This window comes from Caretta caretta, chromosome 2 (genome assembly GCF_965140235.1).
Source record: "Caretta caretta isolate rCarCar2 chromosome 2, rCarCar1.hap1, whole genome shotgun sequence".
Lineage (NCBI taxonomy): Eukaryota > Metazoa > Chordata > Testudines > Cheloniidae > Caretta > Caretta caretta.
In genome coordinates this window covers 167,374,811-167,400,709 of record NC_134207.1, presented here as the reverse complement: position 1 = coordinate 167,400,709, position 25,899 = coordinate 167,374,811, and the positions used below count along the sequence as shown (strand labels likewise).

Sequence of the window (25,899 nt, the reverse complement as noted above, 5' to 3'; positions counted from 1 at the left end):
GCTGGCATGAGAATTTTGCATGTTGAGGACTGAGTATCACTTCTTTGTGGGTTTGGATCAGCAGTGACCTTACAAGCCATTTGAAGCAATAGTGGACTGACATAGGAATGTATTTGCTAGGGTTTTTTTGTTTGTTTTTTTTTTTTTTTTTTTTTTTTTTTACTTTTCAAGGAAAGGAAAGTACATACATTTTGGGTGCAACTACTATTTTTGATTTGGTTAAGCAGTGTAGGAGTTGTACTTTATCTGTCCTGGAAAGAGTCTAACTTTCCAGACAAATGGCTTTTCTAACACACTATGACAAGGTCCTAGGAGAAAAACAGTCAAATGTGAGCTGTCCTTCTGGAGCAGCAAAAGCGAGTCTCACACGAATGATGTTTGATAGGATCCTATTCTACCTGTTCTCAGATCTTGACTTTAATGGTGCTGCTCCCATGCATTTTACTCACCTGTTTTAGTGTTTGCAGAATCATGACAATATTTTGGATGTATAAGCAAGCAGTCTATTATTAGTTACACCAATGATCTGTATGCTTGTAGGTATAAATTTGGTCAACTATGTTATATTGGTGAAAACTGAAGGCAGTTAAATTGACAGCTGATAGAAAAAAAAAAATCCTGTTTCCTGAAATTGATACATGATGCTTGTTGTTTCAAATTCAAATGTTGTAATTTACCTTAAAAATACACTGAGCAGATGCTTTAAAAAGTCACAGAAAGACTCAGGCAAGCTAATGGCCCCCACATGCTATATGAAGCGTGCAACTAAGAGCTGACAGGAAGTTTGACAAAAACTTTGTCTGCTAGACATTTTTGAAGATTCCATAAAAGCTAGGAGAGCAGGAAATGCCTTTGCTGATAATCTTAACACATCATGAACGCTTGCAAAAGGTAGATGGCCAGATTTTGATCACTCACTTCATGGCTGTCACAATACAGAACTTGTTTTGACTGTGCATAGTTGCATATCCAATATGTTTATTAGCTGGATAAAATTACTCCCCTTGATCTTTTCAATATCTCATTGTTTATGCAAGATTTCAGCCCTGAACAATTGCTGGGGGTAGATTAAGACGTTGACAGTACCTTTTATCTAAAATTGTGTTATTTATTTGTACTGCAATGACATGTAGGGACCCCAATGATGGATCAGGGTTCCACTGTGCTAGACCCTGTACATACACACAACATAAAGATTGTCCTTGCCCCAAAGATCTTACAATATAATTGCCTGTCTCTCCAACAGAGGCAACAGAAAAACTTTGAGTCTCCATTCCAGTATGCAGTGGCACTGGTTTGACATGAGACGTTACAAGAACTTAGTTTTGTTTAAAACAATATGGCCTAAAAATTCAGAGAGTAAGAATATCCTTGGATCTAAAAATATAGCACAGAATAAATATCAATTTCATTATATGTGGAAGCAAAATAAATAGCACCAGTGGATTATTTTGGGGAAGTTCTATGGCCTGTGTTATACAAGAGATCAGACTGCATTATCACAACGGTCCTTTCTGCTCTATGAATCAGGTAAAATAAAAGTTTGTAAGTCAAGTTAAATATATCCTGCAAACCCCTCATTTATTTTGCAATTTTTAAGTATCTGAGCTGCTAGTAGCTGAAAGTTGCTCAGAGAAGCAATTTACTATATCACTCTAACTTTGGGAGGAGAGGAGGAATGTTAACAACTCCTGTGTCTGATTCACCACGGCATTACTCCAGTGTTAAGTCTGTGACTCAATGGAGTTACCCTCATAAAGGAGGCACAATGCAATGATGAAACAGGCCCATTTTGTAGAGATGTGAAGTTTTGGATGTAGGCCCAAATTGATTGAAGTTGAAGGAGCGTGTTTTGGTCTAGGCCTATCTTTGCTACTGTGCTTTTGAGGCTATGGAGGGTGTGAAAGTTGCTTACAGAATAAAAACACGCTGACCATTTGTTTTTGGAGTGAGATTTCACATCTCATAACTGAATTTGAAACATGCATGTTTCAGCATGAGAAATGCTTCAAGAGCCGACCTGGAGATAACATGCACTTTAGTGGTTAGTCATTTCCTACAATAAAGGTGCAGTTTGAGCCTCTTTTTTTCTTTTCTCTGACCGCTAAGAACGTCTGTCATGGCTACTGCAAAGCATGGGGACAGTAAAAATATGTTTTGGAGAAAGGCGGCACTGTGCAAATTTTTCTCAGGATGGTTCAGTTTTGTTTCATTTTTTGTTAACCGTAGGTTAAAACTGAGACTTTACATTTCACCCTAAGTAGAGGGCAGGGCAGGAGCAGCCTAGAAAAGAAATTACAACTCAAAAAGTCATTATTTCCTTCCCTACTTCCCCCAGCACTCCAGGGGAGAAGTAAACTGCCTGTTGCCCTTGACCAGTAGTAGATTACATCTCCCGCTGGAGCAAAGGTCAGTTGGTGCTTTGTGGTGGATAACACCACCCACTTTGTCCCCTGATGCATAGATAGGATGGCCAAATGTCCTGATTTTATAGGGACAGACCTGATATTTGGGGCTTTTTCTTATATAGGCTCCTATTACCCCCCACCCCCGTCCCGGTTTTTTACACTTGCTGTCTGGTCACCCTATGCATAGACAAGTAATGTGGGAGTATTGTGCATGGAGTAAAAGGTGTGTTTTTTGCCCTTGTGCTGCTTTGTAGTGCAAGATACTGTCTAGCCCTCAAAACATAGTGGCTGAGCTTTTCGGAAGTGCCTAAGGCCAAGATCCTCAAAGCTATTTAGGCACCTATCTCCTTTTGCTTTCAATAGGAGTTAGGCACTTAAATACCTTTTGAGTATCTGGGCCTAAGTGATGTTGGAACTTAAGTCCCGCTGAGTTTCATTGGAGAAACAATAATCCCCATTTTTTACAGATGGGGAAGTGAGACACACGATAGATTAAGTGACTTTCCCATGATCACAAAGGAAGTCTGTGGCTGAGCTAAGAAATGAACCTAGATTTCCTGAGTCTGAGTCCAAGTCCCAGTTCATTGCCCTATCGCCTAGACTCTCCTTCCTCCCTGAAGTCAAAGTCTGGCACGCAGTAAAGCTCATTGCAGGATCAAGCAGGAGACTATGGGCTATGAGAGAGAAGGCTTTTGTTAAAAGGTAAAGTAACGTTATCAACACAAAAAGAAGTGAAGACAGTCCCTGACCCCTGAATGTCCATTTCAATGGTTACTTCAATGTTCTCCTTTTCCAAGTTTTCATCAGTGTGAAAATCCCCCTACAAAGTTTTTCCTTGACCAGATAACCCACAGTGATAATGCATAGAACCACTGATTCCTTCATGTGTGATCAGGAGCCTCTTGGCCCTTCCCAGCAGAGCCCAAAGTTCCATTTTAAAAAAAATTTAACAGCTGTACTGCTCTAAAGATAAATGGCCTTAGGACTGTCCTGGCAGGAAAGCAAGAATATTCTGCCTCTTTTGCTTGCTATCTTTTGTCCAAAATTAAATGGAGAAATTATATCCTTTTGCTATGGAGAATATTGATAGCTTAGTTACATATTACAGTACTTTTTTTTTTCTTTACAAGGAATTGTATTTAAAACAGATATAGGCCTGATTTTTCTTTCATTTACGTTGGTGTAAACGAGGAGTAACTCCACTGAAGTCAAACCGGGTGTCAAAACTGATAGCAGAGTCAGGTCCTATGCCTCACGCCCAAAGGTATGCCAACCCTCCTTCGAAATGTCTAAGTGACATTGAGCTGCCAGAAACCTGTAAAAATCACTCACACTCTCACGGAGCATTATTTACTTTCCTTTCAGTTTTGTCATATCTGCCATCACTGTCAAAAAATGCAATGAATAAATAGCTGGTATGCCAGTATATAGGTAGTGATAATATGACAAAATCAACAATACAGTTATCATTTCTGTTGTTTTGATGTTTCTATTGTTGCTTTTATGGTAAAGATAAGGATAGAAAGCACTGTAGAGTAGGTGAAAGAGATCAGATCTCCAGCTGATCTTAAAGGCTAAAGGAATAAGCTGATACAACATAATACAGAACAAAGTAGATAAATAAACAGGTGAAATAAGATAAAATTCCAAGTCCCTCCCCTACCTAATACACATTAGGCGCAATTCATCCCTCCTCCTGTACAAATCCAGAATAAATGAGCTTTGTGCCTGGAACTAAACATGAGTTGAGGGAACCAGATGACATTCTCCCTACCCACAGGCACGTTGTAGGACTGAAATGCAGCCATTGCCTCTTGACATTCCCTTTGTAGGAGTTCTTGGTGCTCAGATCCAAGAATGCGTAGATCCCGTGGCTCCTCCACCTGATCACTTCATGCCAGCCTGTTCTGACCCATCTCTGCAGTTCACAGCCCCCCCCCCCCCTTGCTTTACGTCTGCTCTGTCCATTTCTCCTCACTCCTCATAGAGGACTGGTCACAGATGGCTTTGAGCGAGCTTGCCCCAGCAGGATGGCTTTTTACCCAGTAAAGAGTAACTAAATATGCCCCCATATATTTTTGGTATACTTCTGTCATGCCATGTCCTGCCTTCATTTACATGTAGTGTGTCACCACTATACTCGTAAAGCAATCTGAAAGTCAGCTTGCCTTAGTCAGGTCCTGAAGTTCTACTCCACCCTTAGTCAGGCAGACTCCTGTTAAAGTCAATGGGAGCTATAGACAGTAAAAACTAAGCACGGGCTGCTGGATCTGGTTGTAAAGGAGGTTTGTATTTTATTTTGTGACTCTTCTGCCAGCAAATGGAGAAGAGAAAACACTTCATATGAATTTTAAAACCGTTTCTGCTGTTGACAAGTTTCATTCTGAAGTAGTGGGACAGAATTGTACATTATCTCATTGGAAGGACTTCCTAAGTTGTCTGCTCCACCCGCTGGCACTCGTACATGATTGCCCAATAGGCCAATCCTTGCCAGTGTTTAATCTCGTTTCCTAAACCCCTCTGCTCCATCTCCTCAATGGCCACCTCCAGCAAAGGAACCCATTGTCTAATCGATCCTTCTCACCCTTGGAAAAATTTAAACTAGACATTCTGAGCTATTTTCTTTTGAGTTTCTCTCTATTCCTTCTTGTTATGCCCTCCTCAAATTGTTCTTCCCCCTCATTTGAAGATTTTTACAAGGCCCCATTATATCAACACCTATTTTGGGGGCAATTCCATCTGTGTGCAGAATTTTCACAATTCGGTAACTGTCTTAAGATGAAAAAAATAAAGCCAGAGAAAGCCAAACAGGAGTCTTAATGTAAAAGGTTGATTTAGAGGCAGAAAAGCCAGGCTTATTTTTTTTTAAATTGTTTTTGTTATTTTTTTGCTAAGCCACCGAGTGCAATTCCTGGTCTGTGCTTCCCTTTCTGTCACTTCTCCATAATTCTTAGCATTTCGGTTGGGCTGCTGTGTCTCTGCTGCTTCCTCTTTTCCTGCATTCCTATATTTCATTATTTTGCACTTCTTCCTCTTCGAGTGCTTTTACAACAGTGCGAGGAGGATGTGGAAACCCAGTTACAATATGACACACAAACTGCAGAGTCACAATTGCTTGTATTCGGTTTCACCTCCTGGAGTGTGGAGCTGAAGGGTGGGGCAGTGGAGAGAAAGAGACCCATAAGCAGGGGAGGTTCAAGCCTAGAGGTTCCGGAGCAGGGGTTTGTGATGGCAGCTTTTAATGTATTTGTTTCAGTATTGTCTGACGGTGAAGAAGACATTAGGGCAGATCCTCAGCTGGTGTGAATTACTGTGGTTCCATTGTCTTCAGTGAAGCTTTGATGATTTAAGCAGCTGAGGATCTGCCCCATTACATTAAAGCTGTATTGGCCTAGACCCAAAGTAAAGACTAAACTAGCTGCAGTAAGTATCTGACACATTCAGTCCTTCTTAACTTGCCAGGCAGCTGTGAGACCCCTCCGCAACAATGTGTGCAACTCTTGTACTATAGTGTAAGGAACATTGCCACTTTCTAGGTCTCGCTGTGACCTGGGGCCTCTGCGTTAAGTGGTTCCTCAGCCACAGAGTTTGCTGCGGAATCTGGGCTTTGCTTTTCTCCTAAAGATAAGAGTACAGATCCAGGCCTCATGTTTGTGAAGCGAACCCTTTAAAAGGGTGGTAAATGTAAATGGTGCAGTGTGGTCTTCCTGAGATTGCAGGAAGCCAGAAACACTTGTCCCGAGAGATGTGTACTGCCCCCATCCACTTCAGAAAGGCATTTTCAGGGTTGCTATAAGCACATATTTTACATGGGGGCCTTCTGAAGCCTTTGAACTGGGCTGCCTGGATACGAGGCCTGAGAACCCGTGTAGGACTTTCTCCAAACATCTGTTCCATGATTCACAGGAGGGAAGGGAGCAGCTAAGGAGACATACAAGTGTGGCATGGGAGGAAATAGGTAACATGTCCAGACTGCTGTGTGTTTGTGGGAGCAGTTAGAGGAACAGTAGCTGGAGGTTTCCTGTTAAACCCGACAAGGGGGAAGCTGTGATATGCCTCAGCTACGGGTGAGGTGGAAGAATAGAGATCCTGATTCCTTAGGGGACTCAAGTCTCATGGCGTTCTCAGGGTGAGATTTTCAAAAGCACCCAAGTCCCATTGTGTCAATGATGTGTTTAAAAAATTGTACCTTCAGTCACCACAAAGCAGCTTGTACTCCATGCTATTCAGCAATGGAGCATGACCAGACAGGGGCGCCTACAGCTGCAAAATTGGAAGCAATGTCTGAAAAAGCTCTGGTTGTGGACTCTGAAACCTAAAGAGGACAATACCTGTTAATAATGTTAACTGTTTCTCTGCTGATCATATTAGCAGAACAACCCATCTAATGTGTATATCCCACAGCCCCAAGATACCTTCCACTCCTCCCCAGATGCCAAAAACACCAACTAACCACTACCCAGCTGACAAACCCTCTAGCTTATCCCCTGACAACTTCTATGACTATGTCTACACCTACAGCGGCATGTAGAGTACCGGCACTGCATGTGTAGCTACACAGCACAGTGAAAGGCTCAGTTAGTGGGGAAGGCAGTGGGGAAAGCCTTTCCTGGAGCCTTTCCCTGCAGCGTCCCCATTGCTGGAGCCTTTCCCCATTGCATCTCCCTGCTAGAGCCTTTCATTGCTGGGGGGGGGGGGGGAGGGGGAGGAGGGGGAAGTCTCTGGCAGCAGGGAGGCAGCAGGACACTGCACTGCTTAAAAACAGCAGTGTAGACATGGGAGGCAGTGCTTGGGCATTAGAGAGCAGTGTAGTGTATACATTGTGGGGGTTAAAGCATGGGTGCTTTCTCTACTCACCTGTGTCTCACCATCTATTCTGCAGTCCCCTCTGTGTTGTCAGTCCAAAAATTGGCAACATGTTAAAAACAAGCATAAGAAAAATTGAAATTAAGACTGAGTCAATAACGCAAGGGCTGCTGTGCTGACTGGATTACTCATTTTCATATTTAATTCATTAAACACCCTCCAGTTTTGAATGTGGAATGAAACTGCTTCAGAAACTGCTGTAGAAGTTTTAGTCTGCTGCAGAAGTCAGGGATACTTGTCTCAGAATATAGTTTAGCTCTCCACAGGCCTATCTATAGGTTAGGATAGACAAAACATGTGTGAGAAGCTACCAGAATGCATGCGTGCACATGCACGCATATAAAAAGGGCATGGCCACAATTTTCAAAAGTAACTGGTGATTTTTGGTGTTCATTTTTGGATGCTGATCTTGAGATACCTTAAAAGGGCCTGCTTTTCAGAGAATGAGTGCTCAGCACTTTTGGAAAATCAGGACCTGTAAAAGGGTCTCAAGAATGAGCACCCAGAGATGGAGGCACCCAAAATCATGAATCACTTTTTAAAATGTTTTCTTCTAGGGGTAGGTGAGCAAATAAAAAGCAATTTATTAGGCTTGAACAAAGGAGCGAAAGCTGAAGTTAGACAAATTCGGACTAGAAATAAGGTGCACATTCTTAACAGAGATGGTAATTAACCACTGGAACAACTTACCTAGGGCTGTAGTAGATTTTCAATCACTTGAAGCCTCTAAATCAAGACTGAATGGCTTTCTAGAAGATACTATGGCTCAACCAGAAATTATGGTCTTGATGCAGGACTTACTGGGTGGAATTCTGTGGCCTGTGTTATGGAGGAGGACAGACCAGATCATAAATGGTCCCTTTTGGCCTTAAAATCTATGAAGCTACTAAATATGGGGTGGTATTTATGAGGGCCAGTTTATCAAATGGATTCTGTTTTGGGGATTTCTTGGAGGTATTTGTTTACTGCTGCCAGCAGAAAGTGGTCTGTGGTGCCTTAGTTAACCTCTCTTGTGTGTAGATAAAAATCATTAGAATTTAAGATGCTGGCACTCTGAAAATAATAATTGTTTTGTTAATTATTGTATAAAATAAGTGTGTGATCTCGGCTACCTTTCTAGAGATTATTAAAAGTAAAACTGGCTGCATAATTAGAGTGGTCACTACTGAGCGCACGGCTATCCTTCTTGTCCATTCCCCAGCCTGAAAGTACTGCTGATGTTTTTCTGTTTCTAAATCAGGACTGAGTTTCAGTGGGTTACACACTAGTCTTTGACATCTAGAACCCTGAATTCAGAACCTTATTTAGGGCCCGCTCCAGCTTCCTTTGAAGTAGACATAATCCTTTTCATTAACTTCAGTGGGAGTTGGATTGAGGCCTTAGCTCAAAAGTGAGAATGAATGTTTTTGTCTCCTCCGATTCTCCTATTCTGTATCATAAAACCACTGCACTATTTGGTCTAATTCAGTGTGACTGTCTGTCATAGCTCAAGAGAAGTTCAGGAATTGATTATCTGGAAAGTTGCAAGTCATGACTCACGTGCATTTGAAGCGCAGAACAGGGAAGCTTGCACCAACATTGCCCACACTAGGTCTGATCCGACTTTAATTGAGTTACTCTTAATTGACATTGGCATCAGTGAAAGGGGAATACCATTCACTGTGCTTGGCCTAGCCAATGCTATCTGTCTTTCACTTGCCATGCACACTATTGGGTAGGTGTTCAGCACTACAGGGAAGACCTCAGTTGAGCTACACCACTTTATACCAGCTGCAAAGAGACTTGATTCTGATCTCACTTGTACCAGTGTAAATCAGGAGTTGGTGTCAGTGGAGTCAAACTGGTGTCTGTGAAATCAGAATCAGGCTCAAAAAGCTCAAATTATAAATTGTCACTTCAAATCATCAGCTTGGTCAATTTGACGGTAAACTCCTTTCCCGCTGGTGTCTGGTATGACACCTGAGTGACAGCTGTTTTCTTTGAGCACCAGCTTTTTCCTATAGGTGCTGTACTCTCCAATGCACGAGTGTCTTATCGCATACCTGATGTGTGAGGCAGCAGTGAACCTGTTAACAGAAATGTGAGGTCCATGGTGCCAAACAAAGTTTCTTATGGCCTGGAAAAAAAGGAACAAAATTCAGTGCTAAGACAGCACTGTACTAGCTAAATCAACAAAAAATACATTGCACATTGACATTACTTAACAGCACAGCTCAGTAAAAGTGGCCAACAAATTCTAAAAGCATACCTATAAAAGCATACCTTTAGTGCTAACAGATGGAAGGAAAATTTAGAATAGGCCCAAATCTCAAAGCTATTTTTTGTCAATCACAGCTTAGGTCATAACAGTTCATCTCACCTAGTGTGGTTACTGACCTGCAAGTGCCTCTGCCTTTTTGTTACAACTCAGTGTAATGTCCCCTGCAGTTCAAGAACCCCCTTTGATGTGGACATAGCGGTGAAATGAGGATAGACACATGGGTGGATTTTAAGTGGCAAGCTGCAAGTTTTATTAAACTTAAACCCAGGGGAGAAGCGCTCCCTGCTCATCACTCGTATTACCCTATAGCAGGTACTTAAGTGGTTCCAATGTGGGGTTTATAGGGCTCCTACCATATAATCCATAACTTGGGTTGGGCTGTCCTCAGCCTACCCCCCAGGACTGTCCTTGTTCTGAGTCCTACCACCACCACCCCCCGCAAGGGGGAAAGAAGGTATAGAAGGGTGAGGACCTCAGCCCATGAGGTCCACAAGGTATCACCCTATTCTATGAAATGAAGGCCCATCACCATAATTCAATGTCTTTTATCTGATTCTCACACTGGAAGCTGGCTGCAAGTTGTGGTGAATTACCACCTCAGCTAGGTACCAAGCACATTCCTACTTAACCCACAGTGGCTTGAAGGTGCTGCAAGAAAGGTGAAAAACTCCCCAGTCCTCTGCCAGTTGGCCCATTGAAGAAAAAATTCCCTTCTGCCCCCTAAACAGGAGATCGGTTAGACACACAGCATCTTTCAGACCGGGTTCCCATTCCTAGTTCAGGTGGGTTGGGTGGGGATGCTGGAACAGAGCCAAAAGAGGCACCACATGTTCCAGCTCCAGGTGAATCCTGGGAGCTGAGGAATAATGACACTCAACACCACTCCCCCTCAACTGCCAATGGGTGCCAGAGACTGCCAGAGAGTGGAGGAGCTACTGGGCATCCCTGAGCAAGTGTCTCCCTCCTTCACTGCTGGGACTGTCCCCTTTCACCACTGGCCTCATTAAGTTCCCCCAGCCGTTGAGGCAGGTGGGTGGCATTTCTGAACTTCTGTCTTTTTTTAAATTGATTGTGAGTCACTGGGGTTTACACGAGTTCTCACAATCTCCGCTGTATCAGCTGTTATCTTAAACTCCCACAAATTCTGGGTTTGTCTTAGCATTGTGTTCTGAGGTATCTCAGACCTTAGGAAAGCTGCAACAGGCAACGTTTGGTTAGAGCTGTTGGATGCAGCACAGAAGAGAAAATTACTTCAGAGACTTCCTCCCACCCAGTCCCAATAATAGTTGGGATCTGACTGTGTCCAGGGGAAGGAAGAAGGATTTGTTTTTTCCCTTGGATGAGGGTGTTGAGGATGTGGAAAAGGGGATGGGAAAGTCAGATAAAAAAAGAGACTTTAAAAGGTTGGGATAAATGTAGGCTAAGTAAGATGTTTCCAACTTGGTCCAAACCTGTTAGCCCTTTGAGGTTCTCCCATCACTGTTCGGAACACCCAATTACTTTTAGCACATACTGGACATTTTCCTTGTCCATAATACCAGATATACGATCCCCACGCTAGCAACAGATTGGCTGCAATACACAAGGGGGAAGGAATCATTTTGTAAAGAGACTTGCTTCAAGGGCTATCTCCATCAGTGAGATCCAAAAAGCTGACACAAGTTTTCAGTGTAATAGTTTTAGGTGTCCTTCCCAAAGATTTAGATCTCATCACAACAGTTGGCTGCTATTGGCTCTAACATCTGAGAAGAAAACGCATCAAAAGAGTCAGACAAAAGTGTCTAACAAGGCAAAGGGATACTGTCATGACTAAGGGCCTGTCTACGCTGCAAAAACATACTAAACCCATAGCAGCAAGTCTCAGAGCCTGGGTCAACTGAGTCAGGCTCTGAGATGCATCCCCCTTGGCTGAGTACATCTCCAGCCTGAGCAGGAACTTTCCGCATGGCTATTTTCAGCACTGTAGCACAAACCCAAATCAGTTGACCCGGGATCTGAGATTTGCTACTGTGGGTTGGATTTTTTTTCACCGTAGACAAATCCTCATAGGCCTGAAACTTAACCTAACTCAGAATTATTTTCCCAATTGATCTAACCCTAGGAAAGAGGGAGGAAAAAAATCTATCGTTTCCATAAAATGAGGCCTGGAACATTATAAAAAGTCAATTTCTCTTTTCAGTGACCTGTCTACAAGAGATGGGGTGGCAAGATTCTTGTCTATTTCAAGGTTTGACCTATTCTCAAGAGCAGAACACACAGGCAGCGCAGAGGGATGATGGGATTTGTACAGACACACCCACAAACCAAAACACAGCTGGTAGATCTCATTTTAGGCCTACCAACCTTTAAGACCTCAGCGGTCTCTTAACATACAGTACAATGTGTCACCATGACAGCGGAAGAATCCCTGGTAATAGTTCTATGCCGTGCTGCTGTTCTGCCACCAGAGGAGGAAAAGGAGTCTGCTTCATAGTGAGGTTATATCACTTTAAATATGCAAACTAGTACTGAAACAGATCAGTTGCATTTAGGAGCTGATGTAAATCTGCATCCTTCCATAGAAGTCACTCAAGACATGTAAATTGTTCATCGAGTTTGAGCATGGAAAAATTTTACCTTCTTTTTGCAGGGGGTAATTAATACAGTGTCTTTAATTAATACATCTCTTTCCACCTAAACCATATTAGTCTTATAAATGATCATTCTTGATGTATCCAGCATGTACAGGGATTTCACAGAGGGTTTTTCAGTGGGCTTAAATGCTCTCCCCTAACTACACATCACTTATATATACCTGACCACCAGTCTGTAGCCTTATTCCACTGTCTGGGTTCCTGGATCCCCACCTCATTGTGCCCTTCCTTTGGCTAGGAATCTCTCCAGTGTGGTCTCTTCTGGTAACTCAGCACTGAGCTTTTACACATATAACTACAATGCTTCATTTATGAACACACCTGTCTCTCCAGCCTGGTAGTTTTCTTTAGGCCCCACTGTTAATTCCTTACCTCAGTGAACCTGCCCTCTTCAAAGACTGGTTCCGCACCAGTCAGCCCTTTTATTGCAATACTAAGTGCTCTCTTTGTGATTGCAAAACTCTCATCTTAAAATTCTCTGGTGTTGCCACACTCCAAATCAGAAAGTGGAATCCACACACAGCAAGGCAGTAGATTTTGTTGTTGTTCTTGTTTGTGTTTAAAAACAGCACATCCTAGAGTGCAGATCAACACTGATAAGTTTCCCTGAAGTGTCCTTGGAGGAAGGATTTGAGAGATAGTGGATGTCTCTCCTATCAGGAGAGGTCATTATTGGCGTTAGGTGTGGTCTGCAGCAAAAAGTTAGGTCGACCCACTATGTTGCTCAGTCCAACCCTTTGAGCAATGGAGTTAATTCGACCTAACCCCTGGTGTAGACAGTGCTAGGTCAACAGACGAGTTCTTCTGTCAACCTAGCTAGCACCTGTCAGGCAGGTGGATTACGTCCACCCGCAGGAGAACCCCTCCTCTCAGCATCGACAGTGTGTACACTGAAGTGCTACGGCTGCTGTGTTGCGGTAGCATTTCAAGTTTAGACAAGCTCTTAAATTATGATATGTATCAAGTTCTGCTTCTTTTGGAAAACTGTTGGTACAACAAAAGCCAGGAAGTTCTGTATCTATAAATTCTTTGCCGAAAGCAGCTTCACATCAGCGCACCCCCTTAACCGTATGCATACACACAGATGCGCCTATGTCCACTGTGAATATTTTCATATCTGACAATGATTTCATATAACCTTTATTATATATTGTGACTTCCATTATTTAAAAATTCCCCCCAAATGCCCTGGTGTTATTTTCTTATTCTTTAATGTGCCTGCAAAATAAATTCAGGTAGAAACAGAGGAGGCAAGGCACTGCATTTGTGCAACCGTGTGCCCCTGGGTGGGTCACTGTTAGGGAGAATCAAACCTGGAGTTCCTGTACTAAAAGCATGAGCCTTTGCTACCAGTCTTAGGGCATGTCTATAGTACAAAATTAAGTTGATTTAAGTTAAGTTGACACATAGCCACCACAGTAATTAAAGCGGTGGTTCATGCCCACACTAAGCTCCTTCTGTCAGCAATGCACATCCTCACCTGGAGCACTTCCATCCACTGAAGTGGGGCATTGTGAGCCACTGTTAACTGGAGCCCAGCCGCTGCCCTGAACCTGACAGCGGTATGTATGAGGCTGTATGTGTGGGGCTCACAGCTGCCCCACCCCAATTGTCAGCCCCGGGGCGGGGGAGGGCAGTTTTGAGCCTGTCATCTGGGGCTGACAGCCAACATGCCGATCTAAAGTTACACAGTGTCTACTACACTGACACTAGTACTGTGCCTCGTGTGGAGGTATTGTGTCGGCATAGCGGGCCACTTACTTGAATGCAGAAGCAGCATTCTAGCATAGATGCGGGCACAATTAGGTCCATGTAAGCTGCCTAACATCAGCCTAACTCTGTAGTGTAGACCAGTGGTTCTCAGCCACGGGTATGTGTTGGGGACACCAGGGCATCCATCAACTCATCTAGATACTTGCCTAGTTTTACAAAAGCTTACATAAAAAGCATTAGTAAAGTCAGTACAAACTAAAGCTTCATACAGACAATGACTGCTTATACTGCTGCATATACTGTACACTGAAATGTAAGTACAATATTTATAGTCCAATTGATTTATTTTATAATTAGATGCCAAAAATGAGAAAGTAAGCAATTTTTCAGTAGTAGTATCTTGTGACCCTTTTGTATTTTGATGTCTGATTATATAAGCAAGTAGTACTTAAGTGAGGTAAAAGTTGGGAGTACGCAAGACAAATCAGACTCCTGAAAAGGGTACCGTAGTTTAGAAAGGTTGAAAGCCACCGGTGTAGACCAAGCCTTAGAAAGCTCACCTTGAATGGTCTCTTAGAATGTGTGCTAACTACTTATGCTAAACCATCTGTTCAATCTTGTGTTTAGCTGTGACACTCTGAGTACCTTTCCCAGACTTGAAGAAGAGCTCTGTGTAAGCTCGAAAGCTTGTCTGTCTCACCAGCAGAAGTTGGTCCAATGAAGATGATATATCATCCACCTTGTCTCTTACAAATCTCAGGTTGTTAGCACCTATAAGTGGCACTTGGCACTTGATCAATGTCTCTGTCTGATAAAACTTTTCTTCCTTCCACAATGCATAATTTTATTGATACTTCAGGTGAACACCAAACAGGCAGCTAGTTAACAGAGATGGGCCAGATAAACTGCTTGGATTCAAACACCGTTCTAGTTTAGATCAGGCCCATTGAACTGATTATAAAGCCCTCTAGAACCTAACTAGTTAGGCCCTGCTTCAGCAAGGTACTTCACATGCTGAAAGCTGGATGCATGTTTAATAGATTTAAATAGGAATACTCACATGCCTAAGTACCTTTTTGAATTGGGACCTTAGATCTGATCATTGTTCTACGTCCAAAATAGTTTCCCACTCCCTAGCCCCCATCTGCTTTTGTTGGACTTTACCAGATCACCTGCATTGCTGCAACAGAATTCTTTGGTGCTTTCTCTTCTTGGTGTGGTGGGGATTTCTTGGATAATCGGACGTTAATAGGAGGCTGTGCATAAATCCCCACAGGCCTGGAGAAATAGAAACCCCTTTTGTGGACATACAGAAAGGAGTGGCTTTTTATGTCCACTCACTTGCATTCACTATGCACTGACTTGCGTGTTGTACTTACAGTTCCACAAGAAAATGCTAATCTGTTTGCATGACACAATAAGCAAAGGGCAACTTTATTCCTTCAATAAGAGAATGTGGAAGCAGGGGTATTTTGCTCATCAACTGTCATACTGATGTGCTGCTTCTGTGAACTCTAGCTCAGGTTTTGCATTTGCAGTGGAAGGAAATGGCAGCCTCAGATCACCAGATGGGTGGAGCTCACCAGAGTGGTTGTCCTGTGGGAGATAGCTTATCTGAAGGCTCCTGTGTGTCTGGAATCATGTATATTTGAGTAAAAGCCAAAATTGGGGTAGGGAACAAGTTGATTCCAAAGGCTGATTGTCTAGGAACCTTGAGTAGAGGGAGTGGTTGAGTTTACTTCAGAAGGATGCATCAGGAATCCTCCTTATCCCACATGCCCAGTTTGCTGCAGTTGCAGGGGGCCTCAAGGCACTGGTGGATCTTAGTGATAACCCTTCTTCTTTTTTTCCTTTTTCCTTTTAAAATCCATCTGAGAAGTGGATGATTCTGAGCAGCTGCCCAATTATTATGAAGTACCTGCAGTTTCATCCACAGTCTCTTCTTTGCCATTTTGGAATTTGTGTTACAGTAAATGACTCACAAACAAGTGGTTGTGAAGGGAAGTCGGCCTATTCTGTCACTAGGTTTACTCATCTGTTTCAGGAGTTAGCTTATATTTGTCTTACTGGTTCTGCTGTTCCTTGGCACACTGAATTCTTTTAACAGGTTGAATCCTTTTCTGATGAAAGTGCTGTACTGGAATTTGTTCAGGTTGGTTTGTAGCCAGGTCGTTTAGGGGGTTGGGAAGCTTTTTAAAAAATAGTTCTTTTATCCGTGTGAATAGTGTATTTCAAGGTCCAAATGTTTAGTCAACCTTAAATGGCATCTAGTTTTTTTTATTATTATTATTTCACACATGCAGTGCTTAATTTGTGCCAGAACTTGCCAAGACTGAGCCCCGGCACCTCTAGGCCTGGCAGTTCATAGCCCTGGCACCTCTGGGCTTGCTGCATCAGTTATGAAAGTAAAAAAATTGCTTGAGCCCTGGCACCTTGTTCATTAAAAATTAAGCACTTCACATATGTAAGTATCACATATGCATGTGCCAGTTGGTACTTGTACATGCAAGTGCAATAACTGCACGTGCAAAATCACAGGCTACTTTTAAAACAATTTGGCCTCATCTCCTTTTTTCTGGAATTCAAGAATCAGTCAGTTTGGGATAAGTCTAGCAAGGCCATATTGTGTCCCTTGAACTGGTAACCTGGACCAACCCCATAAAAAAAAATGATCCAGATAAGGAAACTCACACATTTCTTTACTTTCTCCTTGAAGTGAATGACTGAAGCTATTATTACTTATTGTTATTAACCTCATTATTATCGTTTTTAACTTCTGCCCAGACCTTTTAAAAGACATTTCAGAGCTCCATGAAGAAAGCTTTAAAAAGGCATGGGGGGGGGGGGTTGGGAAAGAGTTATTAATAAAAAAGTCAAACTAGAGAATAAACTTCATTCATTATTTTACAAGCCAGCCCATGAAGTTTGCGTCTTTGAAAATCATTCTGTGGATAAACACCTCGCCTGTATGTCTTGTATTTCTGTGAATTGTTTCCTCCCTTTGGTCTGTTATACTAAGGATATTTCGGAGGCATTCATAAACCCAGCTGCTTCTTCCTCACCGGTAGCACTGCTCCTCTTTGTGACAGCAAAATTGTTTCCACAGCAACTCGTTGTGATGTCACAGACTAAGTGACTGTGACTTCAGCTGGATAATTAGCATCACAATCTGAGTCAAAACCCCTCCCCACTTTAAAAAACAAAACAAAAACCCCACCACCTCTGATTTTATTTGAAAATCTTTGTAAAATAAAATAATGTGAATTACTGAAAGTATTATATTTAGGCAGACTTTTACCAGGGTGAATGAGAGCAAAGTCTCGCTCCATGTGTTATCTCAAAGCTTGGATTGATTTTCTTGTTCATTTTTTAAATAATAAATAATCTGTTCCTGTCTTCTTCAGCAGTATTGTCTGTAATTTCCTAGCAAGGATGGTATTAAAGATATTATTCTCTTCAGCACAACATTTTAAATCCAGTATTCAAATCAATTTGCTCCTGTTGTAGCTTTATCCATCTTCTGCTTGCACAGTTATAGTATCCTTCATGCAAAAATCTTGCTGTATTTTAAATCTATCATTAAAACATCAATTGATAGCAGCAGAATACTTCCAACTTCCCTTAAAATATCAAATTAAAACAAAATTTGCACACACAAAAAATAACCCAAACACTCAAAAGGACCTTTCCTTTGCTATTGATGTCTAGGACGCTGCGAGGTGGGAGGGTCTTAGAATCTGGGCTGTAGCCTGAGCCCAAACATCTGCACCGCTGTTAAACAATGCCTGATCCTGAGCTCCGCGAGCTTGAGTCAGCTGGCACAGGCCAGCCGTGGGGTTTTAATTGCAGTGTACAAATACCCTTAAGTATCACAAAATGAAGATTCCCTAGTGGGATTTTCAAAAGTGCCTAAGCAAGGTAAACCCTTAAGTCCTATTGAAATCAGTGTGACTTGGGCACCTAATTTGCTTAGGTGCTTTTGAGTATCTCACGAGGCATCTCTTTGCATCTTTAGGCACTTAAATACCATTGCAAATCTAGCCCTGCCGTCATAAACTCCTTGGAAAATCCCAGCTGAAGAGAATAAGGGTAACATTTTCAAAAGCACTTAAGTGATTTAGGAGGTTTAGCCCTGGTCTACACTAGGACTTTAGGTTGAATTTAGCAGCATTAAATCGATGTAAACCTGCACCCGTCCACACGATGAAGCCCTTTATTTCGACTTAAAGGGCTCTTAAAATCGATTTCCTTACTCCACCCCGACAAGTGGATTAGCGCTTAAATCGGCCTTGCCGGTCAAATTTGGGGTACTGTGGACACAATTCGACGGTATTGGCCTCCGGGAGCTATCCCAGAGTGCTCCATTGTGACTGCTCTGGACAGCACTCTCAACTCAGATGCACGATTGTTTGCCGTTGCTCTGACGCAGGGAGGGGCGACTGACGACACAGCTTACAAGGTTGGCTTACAGGGAGTTAAAATCAAAAAAGGGGGTGGCTTTACATCAAGGAGTATTTCAGGCAGGACTTCACGGAGGATTCCAATAAGAAATGGTGCACCTAAGTTATTGTTCTTATTGGAACAAGGAGGTTAGTCTGGCCTCTGATTGATACATGGCTAGATTTACCTCGCTGCACCTTCTCTGTGAGTGACTGCAGTGTGACCTAGAGGAATGAGTCCCCTAGACGGGGGTGGGGGGGAGGGAGGGTTTGCAAATGAGTACAGAACAAATCTGGTCTATTTCTTGTTTTGATCCACTCCATCTATCTTTTACATCTTTGGCTGGCAGCAGACGGTGCAGAAGGACTGCATGCCATCCACATCTCATGGCTGCTTGGCAGAAGATGGTACAATAGGATTGCTAGCCATCCTCATCTCTTGCCTGCCCAGCAGAAGATGATGCAATAGGACTGCTAGCAATCCATATCACCTGCCTGCTCACCATGAGATGGTTCAATAGGACTGACTGCAGGACTAAAGAGAATGACCTGATCAAGTCACTCCAAATTTAGTCCCTGAGCCCATGTCTGCCCAGGCGCTCCTGATCGACTTCACAGAGGCGACCAGGAGCACCTCGGACATGACGATGATGGCTACCAGTCCTATTGCACAGTCTGGTGCCACAAGGCAATGGGTTGCTGCTGTTGTGTAGCAATGCAGTTCCATGTCTGCCAGCACCCAGAAGACATACGGTGACAGTGAGCTGAGCGGGCTCCATGCTTGCCGTGGCATGGCGTCTGCACAGGTAACTCAGGAAAAAAGGCGTGAAACGATTGTCTGCTGCTGCTTTCACAGAGGGAAGGAGGGAAGGGGGCCTGACGATATGTACCCAGAACCACCCGCGACAATGTTTTAGCCCCATCAGGCATTGGGATCTCAACCCAGAATTCCAATGGGCAGCGGAGACGGCGGGAACTGTGGGATAGCTACCCACAGTGCAACACTCCGGAAGTCAACGCTTGTCTTGGTACTGTGGAAGCGCTCCGCCGAGTTAATGCACTCAATGCACTTAGAGCATTTTCTGTGGGGACACACACACTCGAATATATAAAACCAATTTCTAAAAAAACGATTTCTATAAATTCGACCTAATTTCGTAGTGCAGACATACTCTTAGTCCCATTTTCAAAAGTGACAAATACTTAGGGCCAGATTTTCAAATCTATTTAGGCACTTAAAGATGCAGATAGGTGCCTAATTCCCATTGAATAATTCCCACCTTACTCTCCTAAATAGTTTTGAAAGAATGGCCCATAAGACCCTTTGACTTTCAATGAGTCTTAGGCTCCTAGATCCCTAAGTCACATGGGGCTCTTGAAAATTTTGCCTTGTGTCTTTAGGCTAGAGTCAAGCCATTCTAAGAACTGATGCACAGACACCCAGGGAGAGGATAGCATATAAAAAGGCAGTTCCTTCTCCCAGCAAAAAAATGTAGCTTTCTTTATATGTGGGTTGCATAAAGGGATTTCAGAGCTAGACTAGAAACTATAATCCAGCATGTAAAACAGACATTTACTGGATCGAGACAGCCATAGTATGTAAACAGCAGGATTTACTGTTTCACCAGAAGTTAGTTAAGTTCTCTGACAAATGGCCTGTTGATCTTGCCTGACTATATTTCAGCAAAGGCTTTTCATTGCTCAGTGAGAACTCTTTTTGCCTCAGATTTCCACCTATTAAATTATACTGCATCCCATGAATAGTGAGTCAAGATTTCTAAGTCGATTCCTTACAACAAGCAGCTTGCACAGTAAGGATGCTTCAAACTGAGGCACTGTGTCTGCTCAGATTCTGCAGCTTCATGGCTTGTGGCTTGAGAGGGGGAAAAGGAGGAGAGAAGAAAACAAAAGAGGAGAGTGTGGGTGTTTCCTTTCCCTTCCTGTGACAAAGTTCCGAACACCCGACTCAACTGCCAAATCCTCTATCAGCTATTAAGAGCCTCCTGTTTCCCAAGCAACCCATTGTGGTCTCTCTCCCCCTTCTTCCCAGATGTCAAATCTTCATTCATGACAAAACCCCTCATTTCTCACTCCATGTTGTCCAGCTCCTCCCAGGGGATCATGGGGCACCTAAATACCTTTGAGGATCAGGTCCCAAATCCTTTTCTCAAAGGGCCAAAAATAACCCAACCTCTCCACCAGCCACCCCTTCACCATAACAGTATGAAACAGTCTCTGTGTAGCAAAAGCCCTGATTTCCTCCTCCAAACCAACAAGAATCCTGAACAGCATTCTGTACACACACAGAGAGAAACACAAATCTGACCTCTATCATCTGAAAATCCCTCTGTCTTCCCTTAATACTTGCTATGCTGTAGTTACATTTTGCTCATACCAAGTCCCCTGTGCACTGTGCAGAAAGCTGGGCCTGTAACTTCTGCCACTAGCTTCTTAGATTTCTGCAGCACTCTTGTGCAGCAGACTGGAAATCTTGCAGCAGCATCATTTCAGTTTAAAAATTGAGGTTTTGTTGAAACACATGTGAAAAGTAATAGAATAATCATTACATTAGCCCTGCTCATATACTTTGATATTAAACTCAGTTTGATGCCTGTCCTTATATCTGCAGTTTCCAACGTGCTGCAGGTTGATATTACATACCAGTATTGTGGAAATAGTCGGGGGTAGGAAGATGAAGGATTTGGTATGTGGCTAGGAGACAGAGGTGCTTTGGACCCGTGAGGAACCATGTGAGGAAGCTGGGGATTGTGGGAGATGTACATTGGATAGATGGTTTTCTTAATATCATGGTCTCTTAAAATCTGCAAGATCCTCTTTTACCTTTCAGTTGCCTTTCCTGCAATTGTCTTTTGGCATTTATCACATCATTCTTGGGGGACTTGGTAGTTCAGTCACATTGGTGCAATATATGGATTCATCACAGTGAAAGTGGATTCTGATTTAACCTCTTATGTATCTGGAGCCTAATTCACCACCACATTAGTCCAGAGTTTTGCTGGTGTAATTCAGTGGCATTACATTAGAGTAAAAATGAAGTATCACTGTGTTGAATCAGGCCCAACCTGTATAGGAGCTTAAAAGGTCATCTCTAACCAAATTGAAGCATATTAATTAAAAGAATAATGGTTTGACTGGGTTAGAAGGGCTAGGTTTTCATAATAATAATATATCATATAGTGTGCCTGGGTTAGGTTATCTGTACAATACTGGGCAATTCATATTTTGTTGTCTGGAAAACATAAAGCATCAAATATTTATTGTTGCATCAATAAATCTGAAATACAAATCCTGCTCCCTGCTCAGATGATGTGACATCACAAGATGATGTGACACTAGAAATACCTCTATAGAAGGGAAGGAGACCATACAAGGCTCATCTTCCAACTGAAGCAGAAAATGTTGATATTTAATCCAATCCAAGTATAAAGCTTCAGACAAAACTTTAAAACTGACACCATGCCATTGATCACAATTAAAAAAATCTGCTTTAATACGTTTAAACTAATTTCCTTTCCGCATCCCCTCATGTTAAACACTCTCCCTTTCCACTCGTTTTCTTCCCCATTCCTGCTCTAACACATCCAGGCTGCTGTTGAGTACATTGATACGCTATACCTCCATGGCTATTTTCAGTAATTAAAGTACTCTGAAAAGTTACTCTGTAAAAATGTGCTCCATTTATTCGTGCAGAGATCTATTTTCCTAACAGCCAGACCTGTAAATTCCCTCAGAGACAAGCTTGGCTCTTTCCTTCTCTCACATCTTCCCCAGTAATAAAAGTTCTGCAGTTGGTTCGTCTCTAAGGTGCCCCAAGTCCTCCTTTTCTTTTTGCGAATACAGACTGACACGGCTGCTCCTCTGAAACCAGGACTACCTGTGCAACTCTATTATAATAAATGGGGCTGCACAGGTGCAGTTGATTGGAATTAGGCCTTGTCTTTGCTGGATTTTTTAGCCACCAGTGTAGCTAAACCAGCCGTAGTAGAAGCATTGCCTTGGTTTGTACTATTTGCCATGGTGCAGCTCACCTCAGGTTGCCGCAAGTCAGTACAGTATGTCTGCACTAGGTTTATGCATCAGTGCAGCTACACTACACTGTTTAGCAACACTGGTGGTGAAAAACCCGTGTAGACAAGGCCTCAATAAAAACAAAATCATGTTGATGATGTGCAAGAACTTGCGGAACTCTGTGGAAAAACAGCATTTTTCAAAGGGAAATGACTGCGCATGTACATGAGGATTCTCCTTCTAGCGATCATTCTGCTGTCCTTCCTTTATATTGTGTTTTTTCTGTGCTATGTCTGTGGTGATAGTTCTGCCTCTCTTTTAGGTAAGCAATGTCTTTTGTAGCAATAATATCATCTTCTTTGACTTTTACTGCTAGCCGTACCACAACCCAGCATTCTGTTTGCCTTCTTTGTTGCAGCTACCTATGGGGCTGAAGGCTTTAGAGATTTTCACGCAATAATTCCCAAATCTTTTTCCTGTAAGTATACAGTGTGCTCTCAATTCACTGACGGGCATGTCCATTTAGCACTTTTATTTTTTCCGTCACTTCAGTGCTCACTAATTTACGTTTGTCTGCATTTAATTACATATACTCTTGAAGGACTTAAATGGTCTAGTCCTTTTTGTATCCCCACATTAAGTTTTTCTCTTAGTAGATACAAATGTTTTAAAAGTCACATTTGGCTGGATCTGCTAATGCAGAAAAATTTGTAATTTTTGAAAAATAAGGCTAACTTTGTTCAATAATTTATTTCTACAAGCAAGAGAAAAGGGCGGATGCAAGATTGGCTGAAAACAGTCAAGTGACAAGACAGTACATTTTTGGGGTCACATTTGCAAATGAGTGCTTCCTGACTGCCACTGAGTTTAGAGAAAACTACTGATCACTTCTGATTACCAGTCATGTAGTGTATAAATATGTTGTGTTTTTTAAATTGCTAAGAGGTGAGTGGTATTTTTTTCTGGACTTCTGAATTATTCTCCTCATTAGGAAGAAAGCTGGAGAGGAAATGTGTGCACTTGTCCCAGGCTTAGGTTGCATATGTAATAGAAATGCTTTATCTTAAAAACACATTAAAAATATCTAGAATGACCCTATAGACCTATAAAAGATGCACAGCCCACCAGTGCCAAAACTAAACTCCTTTGTCCTCAACTTCTATCCTGTAGCAATACATATATTGGGCCAAATTCTACCATCAATTACATCTGTGCAATCCCACTGGAATCATTTTACTTCAGTGCAATTGTTGGGTGTAACAGAGATCAGAGTTTGGTGAACTGGTTTCATATTTAGAAGAACATCAAGGTCTATTGTCCCTTATTGACCTTGGCTTAATATATGTCATTGTTGCATCATCTTTTACATCTCTTGTCAATATGAAATCATTGTTATTACAATGGAAGAAAATCCTGGCTCTGGATTTGGTGAAAATAGGTATGTGCTCAGCCAATCATTTACATTTTTTCATTGCTTTTATTTTGCTGATAAAAATAAAAGTTTTTGGAAAAAAACCCCTCAATTGTAACAATCATTTTCAATTTAAGAAAAGGCTCGTTTTCAACAACAAATAAAATTAATTAGAAAAATTTTGACCAGCTGTAGTATTGAGGAAAAAGATGAAAAGGTTATTACTCTACATTCAACATAATACAACCCCTGTGCAGGGGTAAAGAGTGAATAATGGAGTTATCATAATTGACTACAGGCCTCTCCCATAGTTGGTTAATTCTCAGAGGTTCAGGTCTTTGATGTGTACACATAAGATAACAGTCACTTATGCAGCAGCTGCCAAAGGCAGTTATCATACACAAACATTTTACCTGTAGTTTATTCATATTAGCAAGAGAGAAATTAATTTATGTAATTCAAACAGTAGTACCTTTTTTACCCTTATTACCTGAATAATTACACAGTTTCACATGCATTAAAAAAGGGACTTAAGATAAACAGGAAGAAGCAGATTTTCTGATGCAATTCTTTTATAATGCCAACCCATTCTCTCATCCACTCAGCCTGCATGGGGAATACAGTGACTATGTTTTAAGTATGGGACCGCTCCATTCAGCCACCAGTTCCTGTATCCGGTCTAAACCATTCTCCTATTTTCTCCTGCTGACTTGGCCCCCTTCTCACCACTTGTTCTTGGTTCTAGAGACCTTCTCCTGTCACCCAGTAGCATTCAGTCATGCTGTCCCAAGTGCACGAGTCCTACTCCTTTTACTTCAATCACAGTTCCAGTCCCAGAGGCCTCAGCCTCTTCCCTCTCACTCTTTGGTTTCTTCATCTGTGCCTGAATCCTCGTCTTTTCCACTGCCATGCTGTCTCCTTCCATAGTGACAAATAATCAATCAGTATGTAGATTCAAGAACGGTACAACCCTCAATCTCTTCCTATTCACAGAAGAAGAGGTGTCTTGGTAAGGCTATCGAGGATAGAGAGTGGCAAATGTATTTTTTAATGGCATCCATTATCTTTGATGGGTACTCATTTTCACTATTTGGTGTCCAGACAATATGGATTCATAATTACTCTCCTTCCATTTCATTTGGATTGACGATGCAGATATTATAGCTGCGGAAATCTGAAAGCCTTAATCATCTTATGTTTGGTTACTGGTATCCATTGCACATTATTCCATATGTCACAGAACTCACCACGTTGCACATAAAAATGTCTCCATATCACTGGTTTCTGTGCCTAGGTATATTGTACATTCTGTTTAGAAGTTTTCTTCTTTGATTTGATTGTTTCTTTGCCACTATGTTTCTTTTGTAACAAAACTGAGTGGCATCCTGTATTGTTTTTTTCAGCCAGTAATATTAAAATAGAGACTCAGAGTGATGAAGAGAATGGGCGTGCCTGTGAAATGAATGGGGAAGAATGTGCGGAGGATTTACGAATGCTTGATGCCTCTGGAGAGAAAATGAATGGCTCACACAATGGCCCAGGCAGCAAAGCTATGTCAGGAGTTGGAGGCATTCGACTTCCTAACGGAAAGCTAAAATGTGATATCTGTGGGATAATTTGCATCGGTCCCAATGTGCTCATGGTTCACAAAAGAAGCCACACTGGTAAGGCCTGGCATAGTTTTTCCTTTAGGGCCAAGAAATGGCCATATAAATAGGAAAAGACTTATTTTATGAGTGTTGGGAGCATGTTCCCTTTTGTATGTCAATGCAGCTTCCTTAAGCATTTGAAACTGTGTTACTGAGCCATTCCATTCTGACTTTGAAATGAAGCAAGATTCCCCCTAAAGTCAATTGATTCCATCCCAGAAAGTCTGAAATTGAAAAGGAACCCATGGTTTAAGGGTTCAGCACTAACATATGCTATCATAAAAGCGGCAAAGAGTCCTGTGGCACCTTATAGACTAACAGACATATTGGAGCATGTGTCTGTTAGTCTATAAGGTGCCACAGGACTCTTTGCCGCTTTTACAGATCCAGACTAACACGGCTACCCCTCTGATATGCTATCATATAACTCAGTGGTTCTCAACGATGGGTCCGGGGTCCGAGGAAGGCCCCGAGCAGGTTTCAGGGGGGCT

General features: G+C 42.2%; 1 protein-coding gene across 9 annotated transcripts in view; it reads left to right on the top strand.

The window, feature by feature from the left end:
* Positions 1-25,899, top strand: part of IKZF1 (IKAROS family zinc finger 1) — a 94,065-nt gene that overhangs the window by 40,835 nt on the left and 27,331 nt on the right. For 3 of the 9 annotated variants that reach the window (XM_048839248.2, XM_048839245.2, XM_048839243.2), the window contains exons 4-5: positions 22,767-22,826; positions 25,163-25,423. The exons of 3 other annotated variants lie outside the window; for them this stretch is intronic. In XM_048839248.2, coding sequence (XP_048695205.1) covers positions 22,767-22,826; positions 25,163-25,423 — 321 coding nt within the window. The remainder of the gene's footprint in view (positions 1-22,766; positions 22,827-25,162; positions 25,424-25,899) is intronic. 3 more of the 9 variants (XM_048839249.2, XM_048839247.2, XM_048839246.2) reach the window with 1 other exon arrangement.